Genomic DNA, 16602 nt, shown 5'->3' with positions numbered 1-16602 from the left:
TCAGCAATCCCCCTGAGAAAAAAAAATCAAGATGTTGGTATTGGACTCGGAGATTAATGGGTGGTCTAATGGAGATTGAAGATGATTAAAGGATTTGATTGAGACGAACTATTTCCATGAAGTGCATGTTCTGAAAGAGGTGGGGGTGGGAAGGGGGTGTGGGGTCCTTACCCCCTTAAGGGACGGCACGGTGGCTCAGTGGTTAGCACTGCTGCCTCACAGCACCAGGGTCCCAGGTTCGATTCCAGCCTTGGATGACTGTCTGTGTGGTGTTTGCACATTCTCCCTGTGTCTGCGTGGGTTTCTTCCGGGTGCTCCGGTTTCCTCCCAAAGTCCAGGGATGTGCAGGTCAGGTGAATTGGCCATTCTAAATTGCCCATAATGTTAGGAACTTTAGTCAGAAGGAAATGGGTCTGGGTGGATTTCTCTTCAGAGGGTCGGTGTGGATTTGTTGGGCTGAACGGCCTGCTTCCATATTATAGGTATTCTAATCTTAAACACTTCCTCACACTAAGGACAGGAGAAATCTGGAAAGCCATGCTCCCTGTTGAGGTTGGGAATCAATCTTGAAAATTTCAAAAGTAAGGTAAGGTGCTTTTTCAGTTGGGTACTGGAATTCAGGGTTCCAGAGTTAGAGTTCAGCTTAGACAGATTAAGAAAGGTCTGACTGAATGAAAGAACAGATTTGAGGGCACAAAGACCACCTCTTCCAGTGAAAGGCAATTGACATTCATGTAGACATCTGAGATTTTCACTGTCTATTTCCAGTCACCCTTTCAGTTTTTTCCCCTGAAGGAGGCACTGCACCTAACCACGCTTCATCCACTTGGCTGACCTTAATATCATCATAATCCAGTTCTGCCTGGTCCCACTTTCCAATGGGAAAGGATCAGGTTCAGAAGCATGGTTTGTTGATTGACTATTACTGAATCGCTGTCTTCACCATTTGTCCTCGCCCTCACTGCAATTAACGTTGAGCTCAGTATGAATAAAGAACAGTTTCCGGAGCATCAAATAGGTTTTATGGACAATCCCAGAAGCCTCTTGCATCATGTTGCAATGTAACGAAGCAGCTTGCCTCTGTTCCTCCGGTGAAAGTCGGAACAGGATATTGAGTTGGATGATCCGCCACGGTCGGGCTGAAAGCATTGAAGGGCCAAATAACCTACTCCTATTCCCTGTGATTCTGTGTTCCTAGAAGCTTTACCTGCCCTTAAGGCAAGAGTCCCAAATCTCCAGCAGCAGTCCTTGTCAATCCTATAATTCTCTAGAAACTTTGATTCTGCAATATAAAATGGCAATTTATCAGAATGCACTTGGAAATTATTTTGAATATTTAGCATCAGGTACTACAGTCCCAAGAACTATATGGTGAGATTGGTGAACCGAAATCCCATTAACAATTTAGAAACTGATGGAGTCAGTGGGAACCATGTGAACACAACTTGCCTGTCATTTCAGAGTGTGCCTGTTGTGAACCGTGGTGGAAATGTCTCCTCAGATCATTTTTAGCTTGTGTTAATTGTGGTTGGGAGAAGGTTTGAATATCAGCTGACGTTTCTGCTCATCCCTGACTCCTCGTGGTGGCGGGCACTAAAGGGGTGATGGCATTTTCACCTTTATCCTCTTGTTCTCATTCCGCAGAAGGCCATGGGAGACCAGGTGGACTGTTGGGCGATCGGCCAAAATCACAGATGTTCACATCAGCCATTGCACAGGTAAGTCTCTCCCCGCCCCGGGCTGGCTGAGTTGTTAAGAATTCAGAGTACAGACCACCGCCTGTACTCAGTAGGCAGCACTCTGCTCCCTGAGTCAGGAAGTCATGGATTCCAGCACAGAGGCTGGAGTGCCTCACCCAGACTGACACTTAGAGCACCTTTGAGAGGCGCAGCCTTTCAGTTGATCAGTTAAAACCAAGGCCCCCCTCAAAAGGGCTTTAAAATGGCCAAAAGAGAAACATTGACCATGAATGTGTTGGACAAGGGAGCAAGTTAGACCAAAACCTCACCACAACAAAATTCTTCTTCTTTCCAGTTTACGATCTTGATACGACTGAATTAAAGCCCCCTTTCCTATATAATCATCCGACACCAAGTCATCAGCAATAGTCTTGTGTGGTTTTTAAAATCAGGAACGTTATTTATTGGCACAATTTTTCTGGAAAGGTTTATTACTACAGTGTGTTACATACAGGTAAGATATAATAACAGAAAATGGATTAAGAATAAACTTTAGTTAGTTTTTTATGTTGAGTCCAGTGAGGGTAGGATGATTGATCTCTTCACTCTGGATGTTCAGGAGCAGCCCACATAAGACCATAAGATATAGGAGCAGAATTAGGTCATTCGGTCAGACAATTAGGTCAGACAATACTCTGCCATTCAATGCTTGAATGGCTTCTCAACCCATTCTCCTGCCTTCTCTGTGTAACTTTTGATCCTCTTTCTCATCAAGAACCTATTTATCATTGTTTTAAAGACACTCGACGACATGGCCTCCACAGTCTTTTACGGTAATGGGTTTTCACAGATCCACCACCCTCTAGCTGACAAAATTCCTCCTTGTCTCAGTTTGAAAGAGTTGTTCCTTCACTCTGAGGTTGTGTCCTTGGGTGCTAGTCTCTCCTCCTAGTGGTGACATCTTCTCCACGTTCAATCTATCCAGGCCTCTCAATATTCTGTAACCTTCAATGAGATCCCTCCCTAATCCTTCTAAAGCTCCATCTAATACAGACTTCGAATCCTTAAGTGCTCCTCGCATGACAAACCCTCCATTCCCAGGATCATTCTTGAGAAGCTCCTCTGGACCCAAAACTGCTCTCAATATTCCAAATGCATTTGGATCATAATCTTACGTGGCCTCATTAGTACATCCCTGCTTTTGTATTCCAGCCCTCTTGAAATGAATGCTAACATTTTGCATTTGCCTTACTAACTAATTATCAACTGAATCTGCATGTCAGCCTTAAGAGAATTCTGAGCTAGAACTTCTCAGTCCCTTTGTGCTTCAGATTTCTGAAGACTTTCCCCATTTAGAAAATAGTCAATGTCTCTAGTCTTCCTGCCAAAGTGCATGACCCCTCACTTTCCCATATTGTATTCCATTTGCCACTTCTTTGCCCACTCTCCTAGACTGTCCCAAGTTCTTCCTCAACATCACCTGTCCTTTCACCTGAGTTTGGGTCATATGCAAACTTAGCAATAATACCCTCAGTTCTTTGTTTGGATCATTAATGTATAACTGATGCCCAGATGAAATAGAGAGTTTATTGGCAATAAGAGATGCCCTGTTATTTGGACAACTTTATCAAATTCTTGCATCCTGAGGACCCATTTGTTTTCCCAAACATGTGACCTTCTGGAAACCGGTTTTGGGAATGATTTGAACATAGAGTCTTGTGGCTTTGTCGCCTGATTTCTGCTGTTAACTCAGCAGTATGGATTGCTGACCTACAAAGGCCAAACCAAGCTTTTACATGCATCCTCTCACAGACTTAGACTACTCTATACTCACATGCACACATATACACACTCTCTCACAGATACTCATAAGACCCCTTCCCCAGACACACACACACTCCTACAGATACATGCTCCCACACTCTCACTTGCACCGCCCCCATAGACTTAGACACTCTACACTCACATATACACTCTCTTTCACACTCACAACCCCCCACCCCGACGGATATACACACACACACAAACCCACATGTTCACATATATATATATGTTTGTGGGGTGAATTTGTACTTGCAGAGTTATATTGTACTTTGCTCAAAAACTGCATGAATTCATGTAAGACTCTGTTAACTCACTTTTTAGATTAGAATCAGTCTAAACATTATGGCACAGACAGAGAACACAGGGAGCTAACACCTTCAACATACTATCTGGCTAACACCAGTTGTTACAGTTAACCTGAGAATTTAACTTTTCTTCAAAAAAAGTTTTGTGATTTACATATGAAAGAAGTGAAACTATCATGGTCATTCTAACAGATGAAAGACTCAACAAACAATCAAGGTATTTTTCAATGTATAATTTCAGTTACATCACATTGTAAACTTTTGCTATAAATTCTGTCTCTTACAATTGTGTCCTCCACAACCACCTGATGAAGGAGCAGCGCTATGAAAGCTAGTGCTTCCAATTAAACCTGTTGGACTATAACCTGGTGTTGTGGGATTTTTAACTTTGTACACCCCAGTCCAACACCGGCATCTCCAAACCAGAAATCGAAGTGATATGGTTATTTGATGATTGGACATGGATACACATGGGAAAGCAATTCATAGTCCCATCAGATTCCATTGGTTTAGAGTGAAGGCAGATGGAGCTCTTTCGCACTTCCTTGTACTAATTGGTTTCATTAGCTGTTGTCATCTGGTACATATTGAAGTCAAGTTGAATGTTGATGCCCTTGTTGTCTTTGGGCAAGTCCTCACAATGACAGGTCCACAGGAGTTTTGTCCAGCAACAGCACTGTAATCTATTATTAGAAACTTACTCAAACTGAGTTCCAGGACTCAGGTGACATGTGGCAGCCGGCTTATAAATCAATAGTGTCCTTTTTTAAAACAGAGCATCCAGTTATCACCTATTTTGTGAAAAAAAATGTATTGGAATGTCCTCATATCTGCTTGGCATCACGGGAAGAAGATTGGAGATTTCTGGATGCTTCAGACCAAATTCTACCCTGGTCCAATCGTCTGCTGAACTGGGCTAACTTGTCACTCATCCTGTTAACCGTTTGACGGGGCTGCTTGTGTGGCTTTAAGACTTCCTGTAATAATCCCTGCCAGGTGATACATTTTGGAGGATCAAATTTAAGTGTGAGTTATACTGTAACTGGCAGAACCCTTAGAAACATGAACATACAGATGGATCTGGGTGTGCAGGTCCACAGTTCCCTCAAAGTGGCAACACAGGTGGCCAAGGTGGAGTATTGTGTTGCCACAGGGAAGTTACTTGGGTGGAACTGAGAAATAAGAAAGAGACGATCACCTTATTGGGATTGTGTTATAGACCCCTTAATAGTCAGCAGGAAATTGAGAAACAAATTTGTAAGATTTCAGTTATCAGAATAATAGGGTAATTATGGTAGGGGATTTTAACTTTCGAAACATAGACTGAAACTGCCATAGTGTTTAAGGGTTTGGCTGGAGATGAACTTGTTAAGTGTGCACAAGAAAATGTTCTGATTCAGTGTGTGGATGTACCTACTAGAGAAGGTGCAAAACTTGATCTACTGTTGGGAAATAAGGGCAGGGCAGGTGACTGAGGTGTCAGTAGGGGAGCACTTTGGGGCCAGCGACCACAATTGTATTGGTTTTAAAATAGTGATGGAAAAGGATAGACCAGATTGAAAAGTTAAAGTTCTAAATTGGAGGTAGCCCAATTTTGACGGTGTTAGGCAAGAATTTTCAAAAGCTGATTGGAGGGGGTAGATGTTCACAGGCAAAGGGATGGCTAGAAAATGGGAAGCCTTCAGAAATGAGATAATGAGAATCCAGAGAAAATATATTCCTGTTAGAGTGAAAGGAAAGGCTGGGAGGTGTAGGGAAAGCTGGATGACGAGAGAAATTGAGGTTGTGGTTAAGAAAAAGAAGGAAACGTGTGTCAGGTATAGACAGGAGAGATTGAGTAAATCCTTAGAGTGTAAAGGTAGTCGGAGTATACTTAAGAGGGAAATCAGGAGGGCAAAAGGGCGACATGAGATAGCTGTGGCAAATAGGGTTAAGGAGAATCCAAAGAGTTTTTATAAATACACTAAGAACAAAAGGGTAACTAGGGAGACAATAGGGTCCCTTAGGCTGCCTTGCTGATCTTTATGTGTAGAACTACAGGAGATGGTAGAGATACCATATGAGTATTTTGCATCAGTATTTACTGTGGAAAAAGACATAGAAGATATGGAAATAGATGTAGGGAAATTGATGGGGACAGCTTGAAAAATCTCCATATTACAGAGGAGGAAGTGCTGGATGCCTTGAAACGCATGAAGGTGGATAAATCCCCAAGACCTGATCAGATGTACCTTAGACCTCTGTGGGAAGCTAGAGAAGTGATTGCTGGCCCCTTTCTGAAGTATTTGTATCATCGATAGTCACAGGTGAGGTGCCGCTATTTAAGAAAGGTGGTATGGAAAACCCTGGAAAATATAGACCAGTGAGCCTGACATTAGTAGCGGGCAAGTATATGAAGGGAATGCTGAGGGACAGGATGTGCATGTATTCGGAAAGTGGGGACCGATTAGGGATAGTCAGCATGGCTTTGTGTGTAGGTAATCATGTCTCACAAACTTGATTGAGTTTTTTGAAGAAGTAACAGAGGATTGATGAGGGCAGAGTGGTAGACGTGATCTATATGGACTTCAGTAAGGCGTATGGCAAGGTCCCTCATGGTTACTGGTTAAATGGAATACAGGGAGAACTAGTCATTTGGCTGCAAAACTGGCTCAAAAGTAGAAGATAGAGGGTGGTGGTGGAGGTTATTTTCAGTCTGGAGGCCTGTGACTAGTGATGTGCCACAAGGATTGGTGCTGGATCCACTGCTTTTCATTATTTATATAAAAGATTTGAATGTGAACAAAGGGAATATAGTTAGTAAGCTTGCAGATGACACCAAAATTGAAGGTGTAGTGGACAGCGAAGAGGGTTACCTCAAATTACAACAGGATCTGCACCAGATGGGCCAATGGGCTGAGAAGTGGCAGATGGAGTTTAATTTAGATAAATGCGAGGTGCTGCATTTTGGAAAATCAAATCAGAGCAGGACTTATACACTTAATGGTAAGGTCCTGGGGAGTGTTGCTGAACAAAGAGACCTTGGAGTGCAGGTTCATAGCTCCTTGAAAGTGGAGTCGCAGGTAGATAGGATAGTGAAGAAGGCATTTGGAATGTGTTCCTTTATTGGTCAGAGTACTGACTACAGGAATTGGGAGGTCATGTTGCAACTGTACAGGATATTGGTTAGGCCACTTTTAGAATATTGTGTGCAATTCTGGAATCAGAAAGATGTTGTGAAACTTGAAAGGGTTCAGAAAAGATTTACAAGGATGCTGCCAAGGTTGGAGGGTTTGAGCTATAGGGAGAGGCTGAACAGGCTGGGGCTGTTTGCCCTGGAGGGTTGGAGGCTGAGGGGGTGATCTTATTGAGGTTTATAAAATCATGAAGGGCATGGATAGGGTAACTAGACGATGTCTTTTGCCTAGAGTGGAGGTGTACAGAACTAGAAGACATAGGTTTAGGGTGGTGGGGGAAAGATATAAACGAGACCCAGGGGGCCAATTTTTTCACACACAGGGTGGTATGTGTATGGAATGAGCTGCCAGAGGAAGTGGTGGAGGCTGGTACAATTACAGCATTTAAAAGGCATCTGGATGGGTATATGAATGGGAAGGGTTTGGAGGGATATTGGCCGGGTGCTGATAGGTGGGCTAGATTGGGTCGAGATATCTGGTCAGCATGGACGGGTTGGACCAAAGGGTCTGTTTCTGTGCTGTACATTTCTATGACTCTATGATACTACCAGAAGGATGTGATGGTTCACCAGGATGTTGTGTGGGCTTGAGGGCATTGGCTATGAGGAAAGGTTAAAAAGACTAGGACTGTTTTCATTAGAAAAACGGCGGTTGACAGGAGACCAGATCGAGCTCTACAGGAGTATGAGAGGCATCGATAGGATGAGTAGTTGAAGGCTTTTTTTCTCACGATTGAAGTTTCAGTTAGAAGGGGGCACGGGTTCTAGGTAAGAGGAGCAGAGTTGAAGGGAGCTGTGTGAGGGACGTTAAGTGGGAGGAGCCTAGAGCACACGGCCAGAAGAAGTGGTGGAAGCAGGCACATTGGTGACATTAGCTTAAAAATGTGTTGCTGGAAAAACACGGCAGGTCAGGCAGCATCAGAAGGGCTTATGCCCGAAACGTTGATTCTCCTTCTCCTTTGATGCTGCCTGACCTGCTGCGCTTTTCCAGCAACACATTTTTAAGCTCCGATGCCCAGCATCTACAGTCCTCACTTTTTCCACATTGGTGACATTGAAGAAGCATCTGGATGGTTACATGAATAGGCTGGGAATTAGGGATATGGAGCGAATAAGGGCAAAAGGTTTGTTTTTTAGTTTGGTTCGGGCACAATGATCAGTACAGGGCTGGTGGTCCTGTTCTGTCTGTTCTTTGTTCCATCTCAATGGCAGTTTATTGGATCTGAAGAGTTTGGGGTTTTTTGAGGAAGCAAAAAGTATTCTGTAACTGTAAATGATTCCATCCAGGCTTCTGTTACTCCCCTTCTTTATCCAATAGCCTTTTCTCATCAGGCCACTTTTTTGTTATTGTTAATGGAATATGGGTGTAACATTTCTTGCTTATCTCTAATTGTACAGATGACAGTTAACAGTCAGTTACATTGCTGTGCGACTGGAGTCGGACCATGTACAAGGCAGATTTCCTTCACTGAAGTGGATTAGAGAACCAAATTTTTTTTATTGCAATCGACAACGACCGAGGATAGCTTTTTACCCTAGATATTTTTTGAAGTCACATTTCACCATCTACCATAGGGAGATTCACAGAACATTAGCCCAATGTTCTAATTTGGCCTCTGCAACGTGCTCTCTGTCCTACTCAGTAAGCTTTCATGTGTTGAACTTGTGTGGGAAACAGGCTGTTCTTCATCAAGTCAGGTACCAATCAGCACCTTGATATAATAAGAACTGAATTGGAAAAGGAACCCGAACCCAACCATAACCCTCATTTCCTCTCTTTTGTCCCATGGTCTCTGTCCTTCTCTATGTCGCTTCCTATGTTGGTGTATTACTGTCCCACCGTGTATCTAGTAGCGTATGCCCATTCTGCTTCCTTACCTTGCGCAGTACCTTTCACCCTTAGTCACTCTCGTTTGCTTTCTCGGGCCTGGGCCACACTCTTCCCGTTGACATCCCAGGTGCATGTCCTCTGTCTCATTTGTGCCCTTCCTTGGTTATCTCTCTCCTATTTCCTATTCCATACCCCATACCAGATTATTCTAGATCTCCACCCAGATTTCTCTCTCCATCTGCCCGGGAGCCACCTCTCAATGTCTCTTCCATTTTGTTCACAGAGTCGTGCATTCACTGCACAGGCTGGATTCACAGCTGCTCAGCCAGACCATGCTCAGTACCAGTCTGGTCAGCCAGGACATAGCAGTTACCCAGTGAGCCAGCCCCAACATGGAGCACCTTATGGTCCAGGCCAGGCTGTTACCTATGCCAGCAGCCAGCAGCTTCGAGGTGAGTCCAGGCTGAATCTAGGAGTGTCCCCATCAGCTCAGACACCAGAACCCAGAGTGAACTTGGTCTGTAGACTGATGGAAGACTATCATGGTCATTGGGTAGATTAAGAAAATGTCTAACTGGGTTTTAACCGGGAGATCTTCAGTTACCTGAGCCAGAAATTTTCATTATGTATTTATTACAGACATGAATTGGGCAGCACTTCAATTCTGTGAGAAATAGAGACTAAATTTTGGTTGCTGCTTTTGAAGATGTATGCTTGAAATTTATAAACCTGTAAATAAATTAAAATTGTTGGAACATTGACTCCAGTTTTACTCCTTACCTCCTGGCTTTTATGGAATAAAACACTCAGCTTTGGAATTTTCTCCCTCGACTACTCTTCCTTGATAATGCATCTTTCCCGAAGTTTATGTTCTAATGTCTCTTTGTGAGTAAGCATTGGATTTTAGTTGCTAAATAATCCTCTGGGGTGTGTATCTGTGTTAAACGTGCTCTGAATGCAAGTTGTGATTAATGATTCTCTTGTGTTCTTTTACCAGGTCCATCTGCTTTCCAGGCAATGTCTGCATACCTCCCACATCAGCAAACAGCCTACGCTGTCCACGGGCATTTTACACCTCAGCAAGGTAAGGATAGCTGATTGGGAGAGGGCTTATGTTCACCTTTTGAGTATTTCTGGTGCCTTCCCTATTGGCACGAGGTGATGGCAGTAGCAGCTCTTGATTGCTAGATATTTGACCAAGTGGAGGAATCAAAATTCAGCCTGGTAACTATAGAACATAGGGACGCTGTTCAGAATCTATTGCAGAGACTTGCACACATAATCCACCAAGTCCAGATTGTGAGAGAGTGCAGCACATGCTTTCATTTGAAACTCCACATTTGCTCTCTTTTGTGAGCAAAGAAAAGCAGCTGAGACAGCTTTCTCAGACATCCTGGGTGATATCTATCTTAGCAATTAACATCACTATCGATTCTTTGGCTATTTGTCATGTTGGTGTTTGTAGCGTCGTGCTGTGCATAAGTTGGCTGCTGCATTTCTGGCACTGCATCAGTGACACATTTTAAATGTGTGTGCACATGTATGAACATACCAAGAAAATTAGGGTGATTAATTGAGCCCCTTGCTCAGATAAAAGAACTGAGGGCACTGTTTATCTGGTTGGTTTGACCCTTGCTGATCTTTAAGCGCAGTTAAGGGAGTGATGACCTTTCCACTTGTTGATCGTTTTTCCAGGTTCTCATCTATATCTCCCTTTGTTTTCATTACAGGCTTCATTCCCCCAAGTACAGCGATTCCATTGCAGAAACAGCTGGAACATGCAAACCAACAGTCTGGATTCACTGATTCAGTACGTAGTCCTGTTGGCTGCATTCTCACTCCACTGTTCTCAACCAGTTGGGTTCAAACAAGCAATTCAACTTGAGTTCTTTGGGAAAAACTACCTGTCCATCCGAATCCCAGAGGACCAAACCTCTTCCCGTTTACTCCCATTGTACACAGTCCCAACATATCAAACCCCTTCCTGGTTGCTCCCACATTGTGGGCCATCCCAACGGACCAAAACTCCTTCCATTCAGTCTGCTGTACCCAATCCGAATGGAGTCAAGCATCCTATGTCTGTCACCCCATATGATAGGAATTCATGACTGCTTTAGTCCCAGCTCTACGTTTTTAACTTTCATCCTTGCTGTTATATTGACTGACCATTTGCAGTCATTGTCTGGTCTTGCCTCCATTGTTCTTTGTGGAAAGACAGCAGCTATTGCCCGGGTGCGGGAGAGGTGTTCTGAGCAGATAATTTCACAGGCTTTGATGGGATCTTAGTTGCTCCCAGTGCTGAGGTAGTTTTGGGCAAGGCTGTGACAGTAACCCAGGATCAGGAGAATGATTTACACTTCTGGTAGGTAAGCCAACTTGAATAAGGATAAGAGATGAATGAGATACTAAATTAGTATTTTGCATCAATAATTAAATGATGTGGAAGCTAGATAGCGTGGGAAAATAAATAGCCATATCTTGAAAAGTATCCATTTTGCAGAGGAAGTGCTCGACGTCTTAAAATGGTTTAGAACATAGAACATTCCAGCACAGTACAGGCCCTTTGGCCCTCGATGTTGCATTGACCTGTGGAACCAACCTGAAGCCCATCTATCCTACACTATTCTATTCTCATCCGTATGTCTATCCAATGATTATTGAAATGCCCTTAAAGTTGGTGCGTTTGCAGGCAGACCATTTCACACCCCTACTACTCTGAGTAAAGAAACTACCTCTGGAATTTGTCCAATATTTATCACCCCTCAATTTAAAGCTATGCCTACTTGTGCTAGCCATCACTGTCTGAGGAAAAAGACTCTCACTGTCCACCCTGTCTAACCCTCTGATTATCTTATATGTCTCAATTAAGCCACCTCTCAACCTTCTTCTCTCTAATGAAAGGTGGATAAATTCCTGGGACCAAATCAGGTGTACCTGAGAATTTTGTTGGAAACTAGGGAAGTGATTGCTGGGCCCCTTGCTGACTGACTTGTATGATTGATAGCCGCGGGTAAGGTGCCAGAAGACTGGTGCCATTATTTAAGTAAGGTGGTAAGGGAAAGCCAGAGAACTATGGACTAGTGAGTGTGACATCAGTGATGGGCAAGTTGTTGGAGGAGATTCTGAGGGATGGGATTGACATGTATTTGGAAAGGCAGGGACTGAGTGGGGGTAGTCAACATGACTTTGCATGTGAGAGATTGTGCCTCACTAATTTGAGTTTTTGAGGAAGTGACTAAGAGGATTGATGAGGGCAGAGTGGTATATGTTATCTGTATGGACTTCAGTAAGACATTTGACAAGATTCCATCCAGTAGACTGGTTAGCAAGGTTAGATCACAATGAATACAGGGAGAACTGGCCATTTGAATAACATTGACTTGAAGGTAGGAGACCACATGTGGTAGTGGAGTGTTGCTTTTCAGAGTGGTGGCCTGTGACCGGTGGTGTGGCACAAGGATTGGTGCTAGGAACGTGGTTTTTTGCCATTTATGTAAAATAAAGTGAATATAGGAGGTTTGGTTAGTAACAAAAACAGCAATTTCTAGAAAAGCTCAGCAGGTCTAGCAGCATCTGTGGAGAGAAATTGGAGTTCATGCTGAGGGTCCGACGACCCTTCCTCAGACCTCAAAGGTTAACTCTGGTTTCTCTTCACAGATGCTGCTAGACTTGCTGAGCTTTTCCAGAAATTGCTGTTTTTGTTTCTGCTTTACGGAGTCCGCAGTTCTTTCAGTTTTGAAATGTCTGATACTGGGCAGAATGCATCTTTAAGGTGAGAAGGGGAAAGTTCAAAGGAGATGTGAGGGGCAAGTTTGTTTTTTACAGAGTATTAGGTGTCTGGCATGGGTGGTGGTGGAGGCAGATACAAGTCTTAAAAGAATATGCAAGATAATTGCAACATTTAAAAGGCATACGTATATGCATAGGAAGGGTTTGGAGGGCTGGGTGCTGGCAGGTGGGACTAGATTGGGTTGGGCTATCTGATCGGCGTGGACGGGTTAGACCGAAGGGTCTGTTTCCGTGCTGTACATCTCTATTACTCTATGGACCAAGGGCAGGCAGAAGCGATTTAGTTTAATTTGGCACAAGGTTGTAGGCCAAAGGGTCTGTTCCTGTGCTGTACGTGTATGTGTGGAGTGAGTGTCCAGCTCAGCCCAGGCATGGAATGCTGATATTTCTGGTGATTGCTATGGGGTTCATTCTTACTCAAAGTGCAAACCTCATCTGATGGCAAGAGGATAAAACAAGGCTAAATTTCAGAGGAGCGGATGCTCATGTGTCTGCAGGAGAGGGATGATGCCCTGAGAGATTTGAGGCATTAAGCTTCTGCATGTTGAGAGTCAGAAAGGTTTGAATGGCCTTTTTTGTATCAAAGGCGAACGTTTTGACTTTTCTTGTTAAGTCTGTACCCTATGTGTTTGCAGGTCCTCTGTCCCAACATCTCCTAAGCCAGCTGACCCTTTCCCAGAGCCAGCAAGACAAAGAAAGATACCTTGTAGCTCACCCCACCTGCCCCTCTCCTCCAAATCTCAAGGGCACTCATAAAGAGCAACCTTTACCAAGGCTGGCCAAGGGTTCTGGAATGTTTTAAAACAGATCACAGACCATCTGAGAAAGAGATTGGTCTCCTGTTGAAATTCGTAGTTGAGGTACAATGGCCAAAGCATTGAAACCCAGTGTTTTTTTTAAAGCCTATGACACTAATAGTACAGAGACAGGCCTTTTGGCCCTTCTGCTCAGGCGTTTCTTCTCTCCATGAACTTCCTAAACCCCTCTTCAACTCCCCCTTTTCAGCCTATCTTCCTTCTCCCTCATGTTTGCCCCCCTCAGCATGACAATACTGTTGTCTGTGGAAGCAAGCTCCACATTTCCCCACTATCTGGGTGAAGATCTTTCTCTTGAATTCCTGTTCAGATTATTATGGTCTGACTGAGGTTGAGCACCTTCAGGGACAGCAAGTCCTAGTCTTCCGTATACGTGTAAACAAGTTTTCTGCGTCTACCTTACTTAACTATCTTCTTCATTTTAAAGACCTTGATCAGGTCACGCCTTGGGTCTTCTCTTTTTAACCTCCACCTTTTCTTTCCAAAATTCGCTGCTTTCCTCTCCCAATTCCTGGCTTGGCCAAGGAGGGAGGAATGGAGGGCAGGTGAAGTCTGTGGCCATCGAGGGACCATTCTCTTGATTGCATCCTTTCTCTGTCCTGGAGCGCTCCGGCCAGCCCCGCAACAGGACGAGGAAAGTTTGACCTCTCTGGTGAGTGCATTTAGCTGGAGGGAGGAGTGGACCAGGAAGCAGAGATAACATCCGAGTTCTTTTGTAACTGTTACACCCACCCTCAGTCATCATTAGGCCATCTCCTTTCCGTTCCTCAGCTCAGATTCAAAGCCACTTCTGGGGATAAGGCTGAAGTTTTCTGGCTAATCTGACACTGGGAAGGTGGGAAAGCAATACCATACCCACTTTGAGCAGCAGCGCAGTGCGTTCAATGTGAACAAGAAGATTGCGCGATTAATGCTGAAGCTGGGCCATACCTCTAAGCTTCCGAGAGATGGGGATAGTGTCAGAACTCTTACTTCTCCCTTGACCCACTGTGAACCATCCTCTATTAATACTAACAGCTTCCTGCAAAGCGGTAGTAGGTAATGACAGCGTGAATGAGGGTTCAGTGCTGCCATTTTAATGCGGCTGTTTTCTCCTGTCCCTCAGGCTGGGCTAACCTATGTCCATCCACAGAGACCAGCATCACCTGGGGCCTTCCCACATGGGACCCCACCTCAGCAGACCCTGCCGGTGAGTATCTGACCATCGGTGAGTGAATTTCTGTGTTTTTCTTAAAACAGAAGCTGTGGTTCTTGGCCACTTCTCTCTCGTTTGTTGGACGGGTTGCATTCAACAGTTGCATGAACAGGGAACTGGTGCAATGAGTCCTGAGCTCAGCTGAGGCTAGGTGACGAGGAAGCACAACTTTATTTAACCCGTGCTGTCCTGTCCTGGGAGTGTTGAATTGAGACACTGACAGTTACTTTCTGTTTAAAAGGCGAGAGGAGGCTTTAACAACAAAGAACATTACAGCACAGGGACAGACCCTTTGTCCCTCCAAGCCTGTGTTGACACATTTTGCCTTTCCATACATAAAGTGTCTTTACTTAGAGGATCTGTAACTCACTATTTCCTTCCTATTCATGTATATGTCCAGGTGCTTCTTGAATACTGTTCATGTGTCTGTTTCCAGCACCACCGTTGGCAGATCGTTACAGGCACACTCTACTCTTTGTATGAAAAATCTTACCTTGTACATATCTTTGAAACTTATCCTCCTCACCCCATTCCCCCCAAACTGCCACCACTTGCACCTTGAACCTGTGTCCCCTTGTATTTGACTCATACTTTCCACTCTATCCATACCATTCATAATCTTATGAACTTCTATCAGGTCGCCCCTCAATCTCCTGCATTCCAGTGAAGACAAACCCAGTTTATCCAACCTTCCTTTATCGCTAAAATCCTCCAAGCCAGGCAACATCCTGGTAAACCTTTTCTGTACCCTCTCCAAAGCATCGCCATCCTTCTGGTAGTGTGGTGACCAGAACTGTACGCAATATTCCAAGTGTGACCTAACTGAAGGTTTATAAAGCTGGAGCACAAGCCTATTCATGATTAAGGGCTCTTGCCCAAAATGTCAATTCCCCTGCTCCTCGGATGCTGCCTGACCTGCTGTGTTTTTCCAGCAACACATGCAACTCTGATCTCCAGCATCTGCAGTCCTCACTTTCCCCTGAAGCATAACTTGTCTATCCTTACACTCAGTGCCCCTTCTGATCGAAGCAAGCGTGCCATAAGCTTTTTTTTTAACTACCTGTGTACCAGGTCCATCCGCGTATCAATACTCATAAGGTTTCTACCATTCACTGTATAATTTCCACCTGTACATGACCTTGCAAAATGCATCACCTCACCTTTACTCTACACCTAACCCAGTGTTATCTGTGCCTTGGAGGTTTTGATGGACAGTGTCCAGGGAGCTTTTTTCCCAGTTTAATTTCAGTTTTAAAAAGTAGAGAAAGCTTTACTGTATACATTTCATGAGAGAGGAGTTAATTTGCAGATTAGCAGAGTTGCATTAGATTGGCACTGGCGGGGATTGGTGGGTCTCAATCTGTTGTTGTGTTTTCTTGTGATCTTACGCAACCGTCTCTGACTGACTGAGCTGTTGTCTTGTGTCTTTGCCAGGCTGGATTCCAAACAACAGGTCAGCCTGCTCCCCGACACGCCTACCTTCAGCACAGTCAGGGACAGCGTTATTACCACCAGTAAGATCGGCTTGAGAAGGTTCACTTAGTCCGACCCCACCCCTCACATGGCTTACCCACAAACGTTTCTCAGCTTGTGTGAAAGAGGACCACGTTCAGGACAGATGCCGCTGTGAACAGTGAAACATTTGCCATTGCTTCTGGGGTCAAATGGTGACAGATTTGTGTCGAAGTAAATTATCTCAATTTAGATCCTGTGTTTAAACAAAGACAAAGTGGGGGGGGGGGGGGGGGGGGGGGGGGTAGATTTTAGCTTGTAGTGATCAATGAAGCCCTAGCCGATCAAGGCCGTGGGCTGTCTGTGTCGCCTTGTCTGGTTAAATGCTGATGCCCTTTCCACCGTAAAACCTGTGCCAATGTTGCTGGAGTGGTTGTCTTGATGTACCAGGTCGAAGCTGCAAGTAACTGATAATTTGGGTTCTTTCTTTGCCTCCCTGTTGGAATCCTCTGCACTCCTCTTCTCCCTGAGGATGTG

General features: G+C 44.3%; 1 protein-coding gene across 1 annotated transcript in view; it reads left to right on the top strand.

Moving 5' to 3' along the window:
* gps2 (G protein pathway suppressor 2) overlaps positions 1 to 16343 on the top strand; it is a 38432-nt gene extending 22089 nt beyond the window's left edge. Inside the window, exons 6-11 of the mRNA XM_060854634.1 lie at positions 1645 to 1718; positions 9098 to 9266; positions 9812 to 9898; positions 10545 to 10624; positions 14524 to 14607; positions 16048 to 16343. Coding sequence (XP_060710617.1) covers positions 1645 to 1718; positions 9098 to 9266; positions 9812 to 9898; positions 10545 to 10624; positions 14524 to 14607; positions 16048 to 16131 — 578 coding nt within the window. The 3' untranslated portion in view covers positions 16132 to 16343. The remainder of the gene's footprint in view (positions 1 to 1644; positions 1719 to 9097; positions 9267 to 9811; positions 9899 to 10544; positions 10625 to 14523; positions 14608 to 16047) is intronic.
* The last annotated feature ends 259 nt before the right edge of the window (positions 16344 to 16602 follow it).

Source organism: Hemiscyllium ocellatum, chromosome 44, assembly GCF_020745735.1.
Source record: "Hemiscyllium ocellatum isolate sHemOce1 chromosome 44, sHemOce1.pat.X.cur, whole genome shotgun sequence".
NCBI lineage: Eukaryota > Metazoa > Chordata > Chondrichthyes > Orectolobiformes > Hemiscylliidae > Hemiscyllium > Hemiscyllium ocellatum.
This window is presented reverse-complemented; position numbering and strand designations above follow the sequence as displayed.